The 18,144-nt window shown below is 61.8% G+C and overlaps 7 protein-coding genes and 2 non-coding genes across 9 annotated transcripts in view; 6 read left to right on the top strand and 3 right to left on the bottom strand.

Moving 5' to 3' along the window:
* Positions 1-31: 31 nt before the first annotated feature.
* On the bottom strand, positions 32-3,765 carry AMSG_07061 (uncharacterized protein; the record flags this gene model as incomplete). The annotated part of the gene is made up of 2 exons (XM_013901077.1): positions 32-1,764; positions 2,112-3,765. Coding segments are annotated over 2 exons (3,331 nt in total), but the record flags the coding sequence as incomplete, so codon positions are not given.
* A 152-nt stretch (positions 3,766-3,917) lies between these two features.
* Positions 3,918-3,989, top strand: AMSG_20039. The gene has a single exon. It is a non-coding gene; the product is annotated as a tRNA-Arg (tRNA).
* Positions 3,990-4,232: 243 nt separating this feature from the next.
* AMSG_20038 lies at positions 4,233-4,305 on the top strand. The gene has a single exon. It is a non-coding gene; the product is annotated as a tRNA-Arg (tRNA).
* Positions 4,306-4,729: 424 nt separating this feature from the next.
* Positions 4,730-6,323, top strand: AMSG_07060 (phosphatidylserine receptor; the record flags this gene model as incomplete). The annotated part of the gene is made up of 3 exons (XM_013901076.1): positions 4,730-4,736; positions 4,976-5,029; positions 5,250-6,323. The coding sequence occupies 3 exons, from the start codon at positions 4,730-4,732 to the stop codon at positions 6,308-6,310; spliced, it is 1,122 nt and encodes a 373-aa protein (XP_013756530.1). The 3' UTR covers positions 6,311-6,323.
* AMSG_07059 (uncharacterized protein) lies at positions 5,960-6,965 on the bottom strand. The gene has a single exon (XM_013901075.1). It carries the CDS (start codon positions 6,906-6,908, stop codon positions 6,351-6,353), a length of 558 nt encoding a protein of 185 aa, XP_013756529.1. The 5' UTR covers positions 6,909-6,965; the 3' UTR covers positions 5,960-6,350.
* A 2,825-nt stretch (positions 6,966-9,790) lies between these two features.
* On the top strand, positions 9,791-11,146 carry AMSG_07056 (leucine Rich Repeat (LRR)-containing protein; the record flags this gene model as incomplete). Its single annotated transcript, XM_013901074.1, has 2 exons — positions 9,791-9,803; positions 9,915-11,146. 2 exons carry the CDS (start codon positions 9,791-9,793, stop codon positions 11,144-11,146), a joined length of 1,245 nt encoding a protein of 414 aa, XP_013756528.1.
* Positions 11,147-12,251: 1,105 nt separating this feature from the next.
* Positions 12,252-15,362, bottom strand: AMSG_07055 (uncharacterized protein; the record flags this gene model as incomplete). Its single annotated transcript, XM_013901073.1, has 2 exons — positions 12,252-15,084; positions 15,196-15,362. 2 exons carry the CDS (start codon positions 15,360-15,362, stop codon positions 12,252-12,254), a joined length of 3,000 nt encoding a protein of 999 aa, XP_013756527.1.
* Positions 15,363-16,093: 731 nt separating this feature from the next.
* On the top strand, positions 16,094-17,545 carry AMSG_07054 (uncharacterized protein; the record flags this gene model as incomplete). Its single annotated transcript, XM_013901072.1, has 2 exons — positions 16,094-16,259; positions 16,344-17,545. The coding sequence occupies 2 exons, from the start codon at positions 16,094-16,096 to the stop codon at positions 17,543-17,545; spliced, it is 1,368 nt and encodes a 455-aa protein (XP_013756526.1).
* Positions 17,546-17,697: 152 nt separating this feature from the next.
* Positions 17,698-18,144, top strand: part of AMSG_12032 (uncharacterized protein) — a gene marked incomplete at its 5' end in the record, with an annotated part of 2,984 nt that continues 2,537 nt past the window's right edge. Inside the window, one exon of the mRNA XM_013901109.1 lies at positions 17,698-17,962. Coding sequence (XP_013756563.1) covers positions 17,698-17,962 — 265 coding nt within the window. The remainder of the gene's footprint in view (positions 17,963-18,144) is intronic.

Raw genomic sequence — 18,144 nt, 5'->3', positions numbered from 1 at the left:
CAAAGGAAACCCCCCCCCCAGGGGGGGGGAAGGGGAGGGGTCAATCTATCGATCAGCTGCGTCGACGGTGCGGGCGTGTGGTCAAGCTTACTCGATGAGCTCGCAGTAGTTGGACGGGAACATGCCCTCAGAGCCGTCGTCCTTGCCACCGATCCACCAGCCCTCAGCCACCTTTTCGTACACATACACAATCTCGCCCTCGACCAGCGAGATCTCGGTGTCATCGGCAGCGTCGTACTCGTACAGCACGCGGCACTGCTCGTACTGGCTCGGGTCCCACTCACCCTCAGCGGCAGCGGCCTCCTCGCCCCAGCCGCCGTCGTCGGCAGCAGCAGCCTCCTCGCCCCAGCCGCCATCATCGGCAGCAGCAGCCTCCTCGCCCCAGCCGCCGTCGTCGGCAGCAGCAGCCTCCTCGCCCCAGCCACCGTCATCGGCGGCAGGCTCGGCAGCGGCTTCCTGGCCCCAGCCACCGGCATCGGCGGCAGGCTCGGCAGCGGCCTCCTGGCCCCAGCCACCGTCATCGGCGGCAGGCTCGGCAGCGGCTTCCTCGCCCCAGCCACCGTCATCGGCGGCAGGCTCGGCAGCGGCTTCCTGGCCCCAGCCACCGGCATCGGCGGCAGGCTCGGCAGCGGCCTCCTGACCCCATCCGTCGTCGGCAGCAGGCTCAGGCTCCGGCTCCGGCTCCGGTGCAGGCGCAGGCGTCGAGTTCTGCCGAGCGCCCCATCCGCCGCCCGAGTTTGAAGACGACGACGGCGGCGGTGCACCCCAGGTCGAGCCCGACGATGCCGAGGCATCGGCGACCGGCTCGGCCGGCTTGGGCTTGCTCCATTCGCGGACGGCCGGCCCGGTGTTGGAGCCCGGAACAATACCACCCTGGTACGCCGACTCGGACGGGCGGTTCTCAGTCGACTGGTTGACCGACGAGAGGTGCGACTCGCGCTCAAAAGCGGCGTCGTCAAACTGCGAGCGGTCGACAATCTTGCCGCCTTCGAGATCGACGCGGGCGCCCTGCGCAAGGGTGCGCTTCGGCGCCGAGACAGCGCGGCGGGTGTGAATATCGTCGGCAACCTGCGTGTGCTGCGCCTTGGGCAGGTGCGGCCCGCAGTAGAGGACGTTCTTGAGCGACCGGAAGTTCTTGAGGTTGAGCGCAAGGCCACAGGTCGAGCAGCGGAAGCACGCCTTGTGCCAGGTCAGGCCCGAGTCCTTGACGGCGTCGGCCGGGAAGACATCCTTCTTGCACACCTGACACTTGGGCTTGGCCGCCACCTTGATGGCAAAGCCCTTGGGCTTGGGCTTGGGCTTGGGCCGCGGCGCCGACGATCGCATGCCCTGGCCCTCGCCGTGGGCCGAGTAGTCTGCGCCCACGCCCTTGGCCACCAGATCCAGCACCACACTCTCAGCAATGTCGTCCTCCGAGCGGGCGTTGATTTGAACATGGTAGCCGCGGAAGACCTTGGCCACGTCTGCCGTGTGCTGGTTGACAAAAGTGCGGACCGAGGTCGGCGACGACTCTCCCACCCAGGTGATGAAGACCAGCTTCCACAGCGACGTCTTGGGCTCCACAACCTGAAGGAGCGCAAACTGAATGCCAGCGTCACTCAGCTCCCACGCAAGCTCCTCCACCCCATCCTCTCCCGTCGCCTTGACCTCCAGCACATTCGGCCCACGCGATGACGGCTGACTCTGGTAGCCGAGTACCACCCACCGCGTCGAGTCGTCCTCGTCCACCACCGCTGCCACCGCTCCAGCCACAGAGTCGTCAAACTTGACACGCGAAGCGGACACTATACATATAAACACAGACGGAGAGAGAGCCACGCGCGCGCACACACACACACACACACACACACACACACATACGTGAGTGGGAGGGAGGGAGGAGGACGGGGGAGGACGGGGGAGGGGGGGAGGGGGGAGGCACCTGACGTACTTTCTTGCCTTTTTCTACGGAAAGTCAAATGGTTCCCCCTCCACGCACGTTGGACCAACTCAAATCGTTCACGACTCTAGCTGTCCCTTACCTCGACTCTCCTCAGCCTGGCAGGGCGTGCGGCCTCGGGTGGTCACGTTGTTTACAGCTGCGATCGCACCCAGATCCACTACAACCGAACTTCTAGCAGAGGCAGCCCGTCATCGCCGCGGCGCTCGGCTTCGGTAGCGAGCATGGCGCGGACAGCGTCGCCCACTCGGGCACGGGCGGATGGGTCAACCACGTTGCCAGAGAGATTAAGGCGGGCAAGACGAGTGCCGAGAGCAATGCCGACGAGCGAGAGCAGGCCAGATTCGGAAATACCGTTGTTCGGCAGCTCGAGCGCGACGAGCGAGGCGTTGGCCGACAGCGCCTGCGCAAAATTGGCGACGCACTCATCGTCGACCACCTGGCCTTCGAGCTTAAATGCCTGCAGCTGCGAGTGTTCCCCCATCAGCGGGGCAAGCACTCCAAGGCCGCTGCGAGACATGCGCCCGCCGCGGCGCCAGCCAGCGCTGGCCAGCGAGTAGCGGTTCGGACCCAAAATCTCGAGGCGGGTCACAAACCCGGTGGCGAGCGTTCCACGCTCGGCATCGGCGAGCCGCGCCATGAGCGCTGTTGCGCCGGCGTCCGAGAGCACCCGCATCGCCACCGCGTGCCCACCCATGTCCGACACAGGCACCAGGTGCGAGTGGTTTGGATGCCGCCAGAACGCCTCGAGCGTGCCTGGGGGAGGGAGTTTGCGCTTTGAAGGCAAGCTGCGCTTGACCACGTTGCGCCGCGCCCACGAGAGGTAGAATCCGATCATGGCCATTCCCGGAATGCCAAGCAGCATAAAGTACGGTGTAGCATTGACGCCCGAGGCCGACCCGGCCCGGTAGTTGACGCTGGCAATGATGAGAAAGAAGAGCCACGCGGTAAAGAGGCCAACAATGACATCGTTGAGTGCCGACGGCACCTCGTGCGCCGCTTCCTGTGCCCGCCGCTCCATTTCCTGCTCAGTCACGCCCGGGCCAAACGAGTCAACGTGGACCGTGACCACAAACGGGGTCCGAATCGAGACATACACGATGGCCGTCACGGCCGCCACATAAAAGACCACCAGCTGCACAACCGGCTGCGAGTGGCCAAACACCTTGACCCCGGTCAGAGCCGCCACGCCCACAAGCACCTTGGTCCGCAGATACACAATGTGACGCGCTGTTCGCAGCGGGTTCGACGACTCGTGCATGAGAATGTCCGACGTCCGCGCCTCAGCGAACGCCTGGAAGATGAGCACGATCGCAGCCGCAAGCGCGTAGACCGCCGCACCGAGGTGCTCGCCATGCCAGCAGTGCAGCTCAGTGGGCCGCGGCCGCGAGCCCATGACCTTTGGACAGAGCAGGATTTGGAACATGTAGTTGAGGATGGGCATGAACAGAATGCCAAAGATCAGCGACCGCCCGAGGAAGAACCCGAGGCGCGAGGCGTGCCACGCCGCACGGAGCAGCGGCGACCGCGCCAGCCAGAACGCGCCCACATACCCGAGAGGCAGCGACGCAGCCAGCCAAAACATGAGCATGAACGGCAGCTGAGAGTTCTCGAGCAGCGACCAGCCAGCAACCTTGTCCAGCTGCGTGTACCGCCACGGCATGTTAAGCTGGAACGAGAGCAGCCAGAGCTGAACAACCACCGCCGCGCCCACCATCAGCTCGACCCCGGCCCGCAGCCGCGAGTACTCGCCACGAAACGCAGCCGCGGGCTCCGTCAGCAACGGAAGGAGCTCAGATACCCGCGACGAGAATGTTTGGATCATCGTCAAGTCTTGCCTTCCTCTGCCGCTGCTGCCTCCAACTGCTTGCCACGTCCTCGCGCCAGACCTTCCGGCATCTTGATCCTGCTCGCACGTGAGAAATTACAATGCAATGTACTGTTTAATGATAGCAGATCACCCCTTCCATATCAACTCGTCCGCATGGTCTAGTGGCATGACATCTGTCTACGGAACAGAAGGCTGTGGTTTCGATTACCACTGTGGACTACTTTTTTTTTGCCCTGGCCGCCACCCTCCCACTCACTGACCTCGCATCCGGCGGCCGACCCCACATCTACGTCTACGAGAGCCCAAGCTCATGCAACTCTGAGTATGTACATACTGTGCACAACATTGCTAGGTGCTCGCGGCTCGTAGTCGGCCTGTAGAGCGCGCAGGAGCACCCGCCTAAGGCGGCAATCAAATGTACGCTTCAAATACTAAAAAATGCACTCGACAGTTGTAGTATGTCCTTCCTTGGTCTAATGGATATGACGTCAGCTTTCGGCGCTGAAGGTTAGGGTTTCGAATACCCTAGGAAGGCTATCCAGTTTTTTTTTGCCCGTGTGAGCACCTTGCATCTACCTACTCTATTGTGCCTATCACCAGCTCTGGTCGGAACGTGTCATACACACGTTGATGTGATGCTTTCGCTCACCAGCCGCGCTAGGCGTTGTTAGCAGCAGTTTGTGAGTTCAAAACTCAAAAAGAAATTTCTCGCCAGTAGCAATGGCAATGCATTGCGGAAGCGGAAGCGGCGGCAGAGGTGAGCGGCCCAAGATGACCCACACACGACTCTTTCACAACGATGTACTCTACGCGCAGCAGCGGAACGACGACTCGTCGGCGGCGGCGGCGGATTCTTGGCGGCGGAGCCGCCATGGACTCTGACTCTAACTCTTCGTCATCAGCTTCGTCTTCCAGCTCTTCTTCGTCTACTCCGCCGCCTGCTTGCTCCTCGGATGGCCATGACCCGTGTATGTGTGTGTGTGTGTGTGTGTGTGTCGGTCTGTCTGTCTGTCGCTGCTCCAGCGACTCAGCTTTCTTCGCCCACGCTGACGGGCCGACAACCATGGCAGCCCACAGCAGAGCCATATAGCGAGTACAGGAGAGGGGGGAGGGACTATGTGTTTGTGTGGTTGCGAGGAGGGTCACTTACAGTGGATGTGTCGCTTGGTACTGGCTGGCTGTGCCTTACTCCTCATCGTCTGCAGCGTACAAGCACCTTCTGACGCGGATCTACGCCAAGAACAAGAACAAGCACAACCGTACGGATCGGATCGGGATGGGAGTCGGGAGGGGGATGGGGATGGTAGCGGGGGGTAGATGGTGGCAGGGAGGTGGATGGAAGATGGGAGAGAGATCGGGGAAACTAGCGACGGCAGCGGCTTGTGAATCTGCTAGCTTGTAACGATGCAGGCGATGCGGGTGCAGGGCGAGGCGGGCGAGGCGAACGCGAGCGGCTGTACTCACATCATCGAATGGTAGGCGGCCACAAGCGCAAGTTCTACAAGAAGAAGAAGTGGATGAAGAAGATGCTCAAGCCTGTGGCCGAGGAGAACAACATCGAGTACATCAACATCAACGACCATGACGGGCACTACTTCCGCAAGATGTTCGAAAAGGCTGAGAAGCCGGTCATGCTGACCGGTGCGTGCGATGACTGGCCGGCGTCCAAGAAGTGGAGCAAGGACGGTCTGATGAAGTACTACGGCGACAAGATGTTCAAGGTGGCCGGCGAGCAGATGTACATGCGCGACTACCTCAAGTACTGCAAGCGGACCCGTGACGACTCGCCGCTGTACCTGTTTGAGGAAGCTCTGGACCAGGCCGGCCGTGATGGGCTCATTGACGACTACACCGTGCCTGAGCTGTTCAAGTACGACTACTACGGTGCAGTGCCGAACTCGGTCCGCCCGCCGTTCCGCTGGTTCATTGTCGGCCCTGAGCGCTCGGGCTCGACCATCCACCAGGATCCGCTCGGCACCTCGGCGTGGAACGCCCTCATCGAGGGCCACAAGAAATGGGTCATGTTCCCGGCCCACATTCCGCGCGAGAAGTTCTACCCCAAGAAGTACAAGTCCAAGGACGCGTATCACGAGGCCATCTACTGGTTCCATGACTGCTATCCCTACTGCGTCAAGCATGCCAAGGAGCTCGAGATGATCGAGTGCGTCCAGAAGCCCGGCGAGGTCATCTTTGTCCCTGGCGACTGGTGGCACGGCGTGTTCAACCCGGACTTTACCGTCGCCGTCACTCAGAACTTTGTCTCAAAGTACAACTTTAAGCGCGTCTTTGCCCGCACCAAGCGCGAGCGCGCCCGCTTCTGCCAGCGCTGGAAGAAGGTGCTTGACTACGTCGAGCCCGACGTCGCCCTCAAGGCCAATGAGCTCGACCACATCCCCTACGGCCGCCGCTGGTCCGAGTCTGACTCGGGTTGGACCGACATCGATGCCCTCTCCACCCTCTCCACCTCGGACATCGGGCTCTACGACCTTGCCGCCTCGTCGTCGTCGTCGTCCTCATCCTCGTCATCGTCGTCGTCGTAAACGCATCACGCCCAGCGCCCACGTTCCGAGCCGCAGCTGCTCATGAGTTGGTGAGGAAGCCGCGCAACCGATTGTTCGCCTTCTTCTTCTCCTTTTCGATGATCTTGGCCGCGCGCGCCGCCCGCTTGTCAAGGCTCGCCTTGCCCGCGGCGTCGCCCACAGCATCTGCCGCTGCTGCACCCGTAGTGTACGCTGCGTAAGCCCCGTCGTAGTTTCCATTTTCCTCGTACGCCATGCCCAGTCGCAGATGCGCCTTGCCATGCCCCTCATCGAGCTTCAGCGCGTCGCGAGCAAAAGCGATGGCCCGCTTCGCCTTGCCCAGCTTTGTCATGCACGCCGACATGTTGCAGTAGATGGAGATGAGCAGGGCCTTGGCCGTCGCCTGCTCACCAGCACTCCCAGGCTCTGCCGCCGTCCCACCCAGCGCCGCCAGCATGCTCGATCCCTCCAGCCCCTTGACAGCAAACATGCCCGTGTAGTACTGCTGCAGCGCGCCTTGCGCATCACCGGCTTGGAACAGCTCATTGCCAGCCGCCTTGGCCGCCTCCGCCGTCGCAATCTTCTCGCTCACACTTCCGCTTCCTCCAACAGCTGCCATCGTGCCTTCTCCTTAACTACCTCCTTGCTTCAAGTGAGTTGTGTGTCCCTCCCCCCCCCCCCCCCCCCCTGTCCCGCCTTGCCGTCGCCGTCTCTGTTCCTCGCTCGACGGGTCGCTCAAGCTCGATTTCATTTCGTGAAGAGAGCGACTGACACAAGTGTGACGGCGCTGGTGATGACGTGGGCAGGAAGGAAGAAATGATGGGATCGGCGGCAGAGGAGGGTGCAGGATGGATCGGTTTCTTCGGCTTGGGTTGGATAAAGCTGCGAGAGAGAGGCTGCTGTCGGGAGATTGGTGCGCGGCCAGGCGGCCCGAGCGTCTCAGCGAGGGCATGCGCCGAGCGGCGTGGGTCCTGGAGCACGTCATCTAGAGGCCGAGAGTGCAATCTAGAGGCTTCCATCAGAGGTATATGTGCGATGAGCTCTCTTGAACTACGATGAGTAGACCTCAACCTTGCGGCCAGTGTTGGCGACGACACGGTTCATGTAGTAGAGACCGTTAAAGTAGAGGAGGAGGGCGACAAGGAAGAGAACCACCGGATGCGCCGGTGGATTGCCGTAAAGGTACGAGAGATACATCAGTGCGGCGGCGTAGAGGCAGCCGGGCGCGCGGATCCACACGTTGATCCGCGCGTTCCACACCTTTTCCGTTGACCGCGAGAGCACGCCAGCCTTGACAGCTGCAAGCATGGCATAGTCGCATCCACCGGGTGCGCCCGAGATGAAGAACGCAATGACGTTGGCGCCTGGGCCAGCCCCAAAGTAGAGACCGCAAGTGCAGATGATGCCGCCAAAGACAACGTGATGCATCCAGTCGTCCATGGTCAGGTCCGAGAACATGATGCAGTGATAGGCGTGGATGGCAGCAATCATCCATGCCGGTAGTCTGTTGAAGCCACCCTCAAACGAAGTAGCAGGATCTGCCACTGCCGTCATGATATCACCGAGGCATCCCAAGGCCACCACCAAATTCGCGGCTGCATGCAGTGCAAACCAGCGGCCGTCGAGCTTGCGCGCAAAGACTCCGTCCACAGCCAAGAGCAAAGCAAAGCACACGCCCATGCCCACCCAGTCAGACACTTCGCCGTGAAACATTGCTCAAGGGCCGGAGGAGGAGAAGGGGGGAGGGGGGAGAGGGGGGGAGGAGGGACGGGAGAGGGAAGTGTGGCTGTCACTGTCGAGTCGAGTCGAGTTGCTGCTGCTGCCGTTGTCGGCCGAGGCCAAGGTGCCTCACTCAGAGGCCGTACTCACGATCAGCCCATGAAATGCTGACATGATGATTGTGGCAGTCTGAGACTCGAAAGAGGTCGGGGAAGGGGGTCGGGAGATGAAGGCGGCTGTGTTACAAGGGAGGCGCAAGCTTCACTCGGCCATCGGTAGACGGCGAGATGAGACTCTGCACACATCGTTCGCAACCCTCATTGCAATCTCGAGGTAGACTGTGACCGCGATCAGGGAAGGATTGTCTTGTTACCGCCTGGCAAAGATGGGACTTTGCTGGCACGCGCAGCGAGTTGCGCGCGTCGGCGAGCAACCGGCGTTTGCCACGTGGCCACGAACGGCGGCGCACAGAGCGCATGGTGCGTCAGTCGGGCCAACGACAAGCCAACATTCGACTCACTTTCTCGAAGGAAGTGTGTGTGTGGGTGTGTGGCAGACACATAGTAGGTCGACGAGTGAGAGAGCAAGTGAGAACGTGCGTCAAGAAGGCAGCCGAGGTGGACTCGAACGAGCGAGCAACAAGGTCGGCGCAAGAAAGAAAGAGAGAGCTCAGAAAGCGCGGTGGGAGAGGATCGCTCGCTTTGCGGTATGATTTTCCACGGAGAGATTCCGGATTGGCTGGGCATTCTTGGATCGTATGCCTTTCTTCTACTTGTGGATGCTGTGTATGTGCGGAAGGCGCGCGGGCGGTGGTTCCTGCTCCACTCGGTCGCCAACTGGGTCATCACTGCCGGCTGCATCCAAGACTTTTTCTCGGCCGTCGTCGATCCGGCCCGGAGCTTTGAGGGCGGGTTCAACCGGTTGCCGGCATGGATGATCGTCTCCATCCATGTCTACCACTGTCTGATGTTCTCGGATCTGACCATGGACGACTGGATGCACCACATCATCTTTGGCGGCATTCTCTGCCCGTGCGGCCTGTTCTCCCGCGGCGGGCCAGGCGTCAACGTCATCTCCCTGTTCATCTCGGGTGCACCCGGTGCGCTCAACTACGCCATGCTGGCTGCCGTCAAGGCCGGCATCATGCCGCGCGAGTCCGAAAAGACCTGGAACGCCCGCATCAATGTCTGGTTCCGCGCCCCAGGCTGCCTCTTTGCCGCCCTCGTCATGTACGTCTCATACCTCTACGGCAATCCAGGTCCGCATCCGGGCGTCCTTGCCGTCGCATCCTTCCTTCTCTACTTTAATGGCCTCTACTACATGAACCGTGTGGTTGCCAACGCCGGCAAGAAGGTGGATGTCTACTCGTCGTAGCCACAACCAACGTGACCTTGGGCCTCCAGTCAGACGCCAATCAACGTTGCCAGTCCACATCTCCTCCCGATCTCGATCTCCAACGCCGTCCCACCCCTCCACCCCTACCCCCGAACCATTGGAAGCCAACTAACGTTGCCCGCGCCCTTAAACAACCAGAGCAACTACGAGGCGCGACAAAAAGCACGTACACGAAGCTCTTGATTGCTCATCATCCAACAATTGGGCACACATGCAAGGGGGGCTGTCCCATGCCCCTGCGCGGCGTTATCGCTGACGTCGGCAAGACGATGGTGCTCGTGGCGTGCGTCCAATTCCGTGCTAACGATGACAGGCAGTTCCCTCACGAGCAACAGGGAGCGCGGGCGGAGGGGGTATGGCCATTCGACTCTATCAAGCCAAGACGAGATGAGTGAGCGTAGTATGGGTAAGAATAGGGGTGTGATGGATGTGGTAGTGACGGCAGTGGCCCTCGCTCTCGTTCTCCTCCTGGCTGGACTCCTCCCTTCACCTCTTGTGGTCGCTGTTCAAGTGCCTGGCCTCGGCAAGCTGCCGGACAAGGTCGACCTCGGCAACGGGTTCACATTTGAGAACAAGGGCGGCATGGGTGTGTATGTCGACCCCAATGCGGCGGCTCGCCAAAAGTCGACTCAGCCAGACTCGGCCCCGTACTGCTTCTCCAGGGTTGCCCTCATCCGCTCCACAGTCGCTGCCGCAAAAGAGGCAGGCGAGCCGGCAGTCTGGCCCGAAGGCGACAAGCTCTCCCTGGCCAAGTGCTACCTCGCTCGCATTCCGGCTGAGATCGGCGCGCTGACCAACCTCGTCGAGCTCCATCTCGGCGTCAACCAGCTGAACGACCTCCCGCTCGATCTGGCCAACCTCGACAAGCTCGAGGCTCTGTACCTGCACCACAACAGCTTTGAGACCCTGCCCGAGGTAGTGACCATGCTTCCAGCGCTCAAGCGGCTCATCATCTCTGACAACCAGCTGACCAAGCTGCCGTCGGCCATCTCGGCGCTCTCCGGCCTGGTCGAGCTCATGGCAAGCAACAACACCCTACGCTCGCTGCCGAAATCCATCTCGGTCCTCAAGCGCCTCGAGGTTCTCAACCTGGCCAACAACTCGCTCGCTGTCATCCCCACCGTCATCTGCAAGAACACTGCGCTGATGGAGCTGGATCTCTCCGGCAACGCCCTCCGCGCCCTGCCCGAGTGCATCGGTGACGCCTGGGGCGCGCAGCTCGTCTGGCTCCCGCTCAGCAGCAACAGGCTGTCCAAGCTCCCGCGCTCCATGGGCAAGCTCACCTCGCTCACCGCCCTCGCCCTTGACAACAACAAGCTCGACGTCTTTCCGTCCTTCCTCAAGGACTTTGTAGCCGCCCGCGTTCCGCTCAAGGATCTCTCGCTTCGCGGCAACGCCATCTCCGAGATCCCGCCCTGGTTTGCCGCCTTTAAGGATTCGCTTGTCGAGCTGGACCTCTCCGAGAACCGCATCACCGCCATCCCGCCGTTTTTCGGCGACTTTTCCGCCCTCGCCTACCTCGACATTGCCCTCAACCGCATTACTAGCCTCCCACCTCAGCTCGCCATGCTGGCCACTGCCTCTCTCGACGACATCGCCATCTTTGGCAACCCTATGACCGAGCTGCCAGCCGGATGGTGTGATGCGACCGAGCACCCGATGCGTGATTTTGTCTACCGAGACTGCCTCGACTTGGCTGCCGGCGAGTTTGGCGTTGAATTTGAGGACCGCGATGAACTGTAGTTGCCCGTCACCTCGCGAGGGCGTCCACTCTTGTGCTGGATTTGGCATGCCACCTGGAGAAAGTCCTGCACACTGCCTCTCTTTGTCTCTCTCTCTCTCCCCCCCCAGCAGCAGCCCAGATCGACAGTCAACCACAACGCCCCCCAAACACAGACCGATACACACTTCAACGAGCCAGAGCTCAATTAAGACACGCAAGAGGCGACCGAATTGCTTACTAGCGTCCATATGGCAGGCGATCGGCTTGTGAGTCGGTGGTCGGGCGGCGGGCGGGCGGACAGCGAGCGGGCGGCGAGCGGCGGGCGGCGGGCGACGAACGCAGCGGTTCATCCCGCGACCGACACAAGCCGCCATTGTTGAGGGAGGGGGGGGGGCAAGGGCCGGGGGGGCGGGCAAGGAGCACCAGTCGACTTGATATAGACAGCAGTTGGTGAGGAGGGTTAGAAGAACTAGTCATTTATGTTTCGTGCTGTTGGAGCTGTTCGACCCCTTGTGGCAGCGCATGGAGTTGCCGTGGTTGGTGGCGGTGTGAGCCAGACCAGCGTCCGTAGCTACGCCGTGCCCAAGCACAAGGTCTCTCTCGCCCGACGCAAGCGCCGTCGTGCTGGCTCGCACAAGCGACTCTCTCTCAAGACCAACATTACTTCATGCTCTTCCTGTGGTTCAGATCGTCTCATGCATCATCTCTGTGCTACCTGTGGCCATCCGCCCCATCCTCATCCTGAGTGGGACCTCCGTGCTCATCATCTCCAAGCCCTCGATGCCGTCACCGCTGACCTCATCTCCGGCTCCTCCTCGCCCTCTTCCTCCGTTGCCGCCGCCGTTGCCTCGCAGGCCTCTGCAAGCTCCCGCTCCGAGTGATGGCCGCCCTCTTTCTCTCTCTCGGCCTCCCCTCCCAACCATCACTTCCGCGCCTCGTCAGATGCTTCCGCCCACTGTGCGGAGGCTATCTGTGGCGCTCTGCCAGGTGCTCACCGTATTGGCCTCAGCTGGTGCTCCTCTGCTGGCAATCGCCATGGGTTCGGACTGTTCCGTGCTCTTGGCTGCGCTAGCTTTGCTTGCATATTCCCCCACACACACATACACAGCACGATGATAGACTGTACTAAAGGTCCAACTCGTCACCAAGAAGGTCCAGATCTTCGTCGATGTTGCCCGCATCGCCAGCAGTGTCGGTGTTGGCAGCGTCGCCGTCGCCGTCGGCGTCAGAAGCAGGTGTTGTGGCGGTAGCCGGCGATGTGCGCGGGACGAGGTCATCGCGGGTAAAGCCAAAGTCGACGAGGAGCTGGTCCTCATCGTTGCGATGGTCGACAGCCTGGAGCAGACCGTCATCACGACGTTCAACTGTCTGCAGCAAGCCGACCTCCATGTCAGACGAGTCGTCGTGCTGGGCACGGACCCGCGCAAGGGTGGTGCCGCGCCGCGACCAGACGAGGGCACCCAAAAGGGTAGCGACGACGAGGACGAGAAGGATGACCGCGAGAGTGAGGCCAGTGACCTTGCGCTTTTCGGCAGCCTCGCGCTCAATAGCATCCGCGGTTTCAGAGCCGGGTGCCGGCGAGGCAGGGGCCGGTGGCGGTGGCGGCGACGGGCGCGGGGCTGGCGACGGACGTGGGGCAGGCTTGGCCGGCGACGGCGGCGGTGGCGGCGACGGCGGCGGCGATGGCGGCGGCGATGGCGTGTGGCTCGGGCAGGCTAGAGTAAGCGGGCCCTTGTTGACCGCTCCGTCCATGGAGGTATCGCACTTGTCGCCAGCGATGAGCCGGTAGCCCTGGGTGCCCTGGTAGGTGAGGCCTGGACGGCACCAAGCCGGCGGCGGGGCGATGACAGCGTCGGGATCGGCGATGCACACGGTTGGATCGTCGTCATCGAGCAGCTGGTAGCCAAAGTCGCACTCCCAGTCGTCGTCTGTGCAGGCGCAGATGGCACCGTGAGTCGGCGCCGGCACGCCCGAGCTCGGGTTCACACACATCGCCTCGGGCTTGCGGCGAGAGTAGGTGGTGCGGCTGCCAAGGATGCATCCGCCGTCGTAGGCCGGCACAAAGTGCTCCATGTCGTCATCGGTGCACTCGACAGGATGACGCGAGGCAGCTGTAAAGTCAAAGGTGACGATGTAGGTGTGAAAGACACTCTTGAAGACCTTGAACGCCTTGTACGAGACAACCAGCGGGTTCGCACCGGGCTGTGGGCGGAGGAAGTTGCCCATAACTATGTTTGTCGTGTCGTGCTCAAAGACGCCGGTCGCCGGTGCGGTAGCAAACGTGTCCCACGAGTAGAGGAACGAGCCAGTGGCCGACGGGAAGTCCATGCCGACGCTCACCGAGCCGCCTGCGAGACTTGCGACCTGAGTCTCGGTCTCGGCCACCGACATCCAGGTCACGCCACCATCATGAGACACAAAAGTCGAGGTGTACGAGTGGCGCAGGTCGAGGAACTTGCCGACCGAGCCCGAGCCATAAATGATGCCCGGAGCATCGATCGGGGCGTAGATTGAGGAGAACAAGGAGGAAGAGCCAAAGAGGTTGAGCCAGACCGGCGGATCGTTCGGCGTGCCGGGCGGAGCCGGCAGTCGGGTCCACACACCGCCGGCGTCGTGCGAGACCAGAGTGACAAGGGCGACCGAGGTAGCCGGCGCGTCAGGATCGTCGTCTACCACCACATTGGCCATCAGCGCAGCATCGATCGAGGCCAGCGCGGTCACATCTGGGTACTTGCGGCCCACATGGACCTGCTCGAGGACAAGCGCAAAGTCGCGGCCATTTGCGTCGGAAAGATACAGATGGCCCCAGGTCGTGGAGTGAACGACGACGAGGAAAACAGCACCGTCCTCGCCGTCGAAAACAAACCAGCGGTCCTGGTCGAGGTCGGCGACCGAGGCTGGCAGGTCAAGCGGCGCAAAGGATGCGCCGTGGTCAGAAGAGAGCAGCAAGCCGTAGCCACCATCACTGGCGATACCGGCCTGGACGACAAAGATGTGTGAAGTGTAGACCAGAAAGTGGGGGGCATGGTCGACAATTGTCACCGGATCGGCGCGAAAGTACGAATCCGAGACGACAAAGGCGGCCTTGCGGCTGGCCGCAGTCGGCTGATTGCCATCAGTCATGCCTGGCCAAACAACAGCAAACAGCCTGCCGAGTGGAGCATTATCGTCGGGCCGGGCAAACTGGACCGAGTCGACATAGCTGGCAACAAGCGCCCAGGTTGAGCCAAAGTCGCGCGAGACCATGACGGTGCGGGCGCAGTCATGCTTGGCATGCGCGTCAAGACAGCCAGCCGTGGCGCCGAGTGCCAGGATGGTCGACGTCTCGTACGGCGACAAAAGAACAAGAGGAGTCGAGGAGAGAATGCCTGTGTATCCCACATCGAGCACAAGCGGCGTGTCGATGGGGCGGAAGGTCTGACCGCCGTCGTCGCTAACCCAGTGGCGGGTGCCCTGGCCGGCAACAAAGAGCCGATCCGGGTTGGCCGCCGAGCGGTAGACAGCGTACGCACCGTTCTTGGCGTTGGCCTGCATCTCGGCAAAGCCCTCCAGCTCGCTGTTGGCAAGCTTGAAGTGTGCCGAGTAGTCAAAGGTGGTGTAGACTGAGCCGGCGGCAGTGACGACAACCCGGGAGATTGACGTCGGTGAGGTGGACATCGTCGAAATGAATGAGTCAAGGACAGTGGTAGTGACAAGCGGGCTGTAGTGACCAGAGTCTGTACGAGCCTGCATCGGCTGCTGCGTGGGCAGAGCCTGTGCCCGAGGCGCTATCGCTAGCTGGCAGACATCGCTTCTCCGCGAGCGCACCACCAGCTCCCACACACCAGCCTTGTCCATCATCGGCCCATGCTCGACGATCACACCAGAATGGCCAGCGACTGCACACTCGAATCGGATTTCTTCAAGGGCAATGGCGGCACGGCTTCCCATGATGGCCACGGGAGCCTTTGCCACAAACCTGGCATCATCGAGAGAAAGCCAATCCGGACCACACACATCGAGAGATTGCCCACCAGACAAGACCAGAACCGGATAGCTACATAACGTAGACGCATGAGAAGAGGTGTACATGTCCACTACATCCAGCGCATGACTTCCAGGAGCAACCAGTTCACCCATGTTCATCACCTCGTCGTCGTCCACGATGCCACCCATGACCACAGAGCCCACAGAGCCCACAGCAAAGACGCTGCAGACCACAAGTACTGCAACCACAAAAGCACACTCTTGCTTCATCCTAGAGCACGTGACGAGGGTGACAGGGGAAGGCAGCTGAGTTGGGTATGGCCTTGGATGTGCCTCCTTCCGCAACGCAGGTGTGTGGCGGAGACCATTGTTCGTCGCTCGGCCAGGCCGTCTGTGCGTGAGATGAGACAGATACACGCACACACGCGCGCGCACGCAAGTACAGCCACATACATCTTCATGCGTATGTTCTGCCGTCACCGATCAAAGGTTTCGGCGCCTGCTACCACACGCACCGCATCATAGCCCGATCAGGGAACCTTGCTCGATCGTGATCTCGGGCCGCCTCATGACGTCCCATCCTCCCCTCCCCTCAACCTCAACAGCTTCCACAACCAAACATCCTCCCTTCCTCCCTCATCCTCCCCTTCCCTCCGAGAATGGTCCTCTATCGTTCGATTGCTCAATACTCACCACACGCGCACAAAGCCCAGATCACGAAAAGCTCGTGCTCGATCCCAGCCCACCTCATCCCATTCCCCCCCCCCATCCCCTCCCCTTCCACAGCTTCCACAACCAAACATCCTCCCTTCCTCCCTCATCCTCCCCTTCTCTCCGAGGATGGTCCTCCACCGATCGGATGGCCCCACAATACGAGCACCCAGCCTGCGTTCCATTCCGTACCCACGTCACCTCGCGGACGGACACTCAACGTCACACACCCACCCACACACTCACACACATACATACTCACACACACGCACACACTCAACGACTCGAGCATGTCATCGAGTGAAGAGTGCCAGGAGCGGAGCGGAAGAGTCTTCCTTCGCATTCCGGACGTCACCTGTGTTCACATCCACGAACAGACCAAGACAGCAGCCGAGCCAGCCGAGCTCGAGTACTGGGAGGTGCCATCAGAGCCAGAGCCTGTCCGATTCCTTCTCTGTGGAGAAGCACGAATTCCCTTAGTTGGTCCACATGTCCCTGCTCTCAAAGTCTCGCCTGGAAACTATGTCTTTCCTCTGCCAGGTGCCCAGTACATGGGTATCGTCCTCCCGCCGCACGCTCCGCCGCAAGCCCACGTCATTCTCGACAACTTGCTTGCCTTCCACACCAAGTTTGCCGACAAGACGCAAGAGAAGCAGGAAGTTGTTGCTGAGCCGCCGCTCGATCGAGCCGAATCATCTGCTGACGAGGCTTCCGCTGATGCTCCTCCTGCGGAGTCGTCGCAAATCGATGCGGAGCCTGCTGCCATTCCGGTCATCACCACTGCCGGCGCAGCATCGCTCGAGGCAGGAGAAGTTCCAGAGAGCACCGCTCCGCCGTCATCGACGGTGGCGGCAGTCATGACCGGGGTGGCCAACGTGTTGGACTCGTCGGCGGCGACGGTGGGCAAGGCGGTGATCTCGTCGGCCGAGGTGGTCGGCTCGGGCGTGGCGTCGACGGGCGTGTTCGTGCAGTCGAAGATCAAGCCGGCAAGTAAGCCGCTAGTGGTCTCAGACGGAGTCAAGACCAAGGTGGCGTACGTGAACAAGCTGTCGTCGGCGGCTGTGACCGTGTCGGACGCCTTGGTTAATGGCGTCCGCGCCATGGCCAGCACCCTCGGCCAGGCCGCAGCCGACGCCATCTCGGAGACCGAATACGGCCGCAAGTTCAACTCGGGTACGGCCGGACCCAAAATGATGGCTGCCAAGCGCGTCGGTGTCTCGGCCATCTCGGCCGTCGACACTATGCTCTCCTCGCTCTACTCTGCCGGCCACATCCTCGCCTCCAACGTCTCATCCGCCACCACCGACGTTGTCGCCCACCGCTACGGCGGCGACGCCGGCGAAGTGACTAAGAACACACTCTCGGCCGTCGGCCACGTCACCGAGTCGGTCCTCAACATCAACAAGATCGGCTACAAGTCGCTTGTCGGCATCGCCGCCAAGGAGACCACAAAGGGCGTACTCGTCGGCGACGCCGCCGCCTCATCCGCCACCAAGTCACCCGAACAGCTGCTCCTAGAGAGCATCGCAGATGCCCACACGACCGCTTCGGCCTCGGCCTCGGTGCCTGATGCCCACACGACCGCTTCGGCCTCGGCCTCGGTGCCTGACCCTGATTCCACCGCCGGCGCCAACTCTCGGGCTGACGCTGGCGCCGACGCCAACGCCGACGCTAGCGCTGCCGAATCGGGCACCGATCGATACATCGACGAGCTCAACTCTGCCGAGGCCTACATCGCGTAAAGGAGAGTCTGCTCCTCAATCACTTCACCAAACCGGCTGTCGGCTGCAGGTCGGCTGCAATTGGCCATCGGCCGCCGGCCGCCGGCCGCTGGTCGCGCGCCCAAGGCGACACGGCGCTCGGCCCTCGACACTCCACCCTTTCCACCCGCACCATGGCCACTCCCGCGCCCGGTGGAAGTGGAGCAGCACCCGCACCTGCACCCGCAGCCGGACCGGTCGCCGCAGCCGCAGCCCCGGCTGCTGCCGGCGCCGCCGGCGGGAACTACATGCAAGCCGCCGCGCCCAGCCTCCAGTATTTCAAGCCGACGGCTGCACCAGCTGCCGCGCCTCCGGTCACCGCGGCCTACCCCGCAGCTCCGGCAGGAGGCCACACCGCGGTCGAGCCTGTCCAGCGCGGTGAGCCCGAGGCATACTCAGGTATGTTGCCTTTCTCCCCTCCCCCCCCCCCCCCCCACCTCTTGAGTGACTACATGTACTTGCTCAAAGTGAGTTCAACGGACTAGGTGGCAAGCCCCTCCATCGACCCCGCCCGTGCTCACAATTGCTAAATCTGCGGGGCCCCCACTCACTCCGCTTGCTCCCTCAATCAGACATTTCCG

Source organism: Thecamonas trahens, assembly GCF_000142905.1.
Source record: "Thecamonas trahens ATCC 50062 unplaced genomic scaffold supercont1.32, whole genome shotgun sequence".
Taxonomy (NCBI): domain Eukaryota; order Apusomonadida; family Apusomonadidae; genus Thecamonas; species Thecamonas trahens.
The sequence above is the reverse complement of the archived record's forward strand: the minus strand, read 5'-3'. Positions and strand labels throughout refer to the sequence as shown.

Coding starts and splice junctions, on each gene's coding strand:
- AMSG_07059 (XM_013901075.1), bottom strand. CDS start 6,908: ATGGCAGCTGTTGGAGGAAGCGGAAGTGTGAGCGAGAAGATTGCGACG.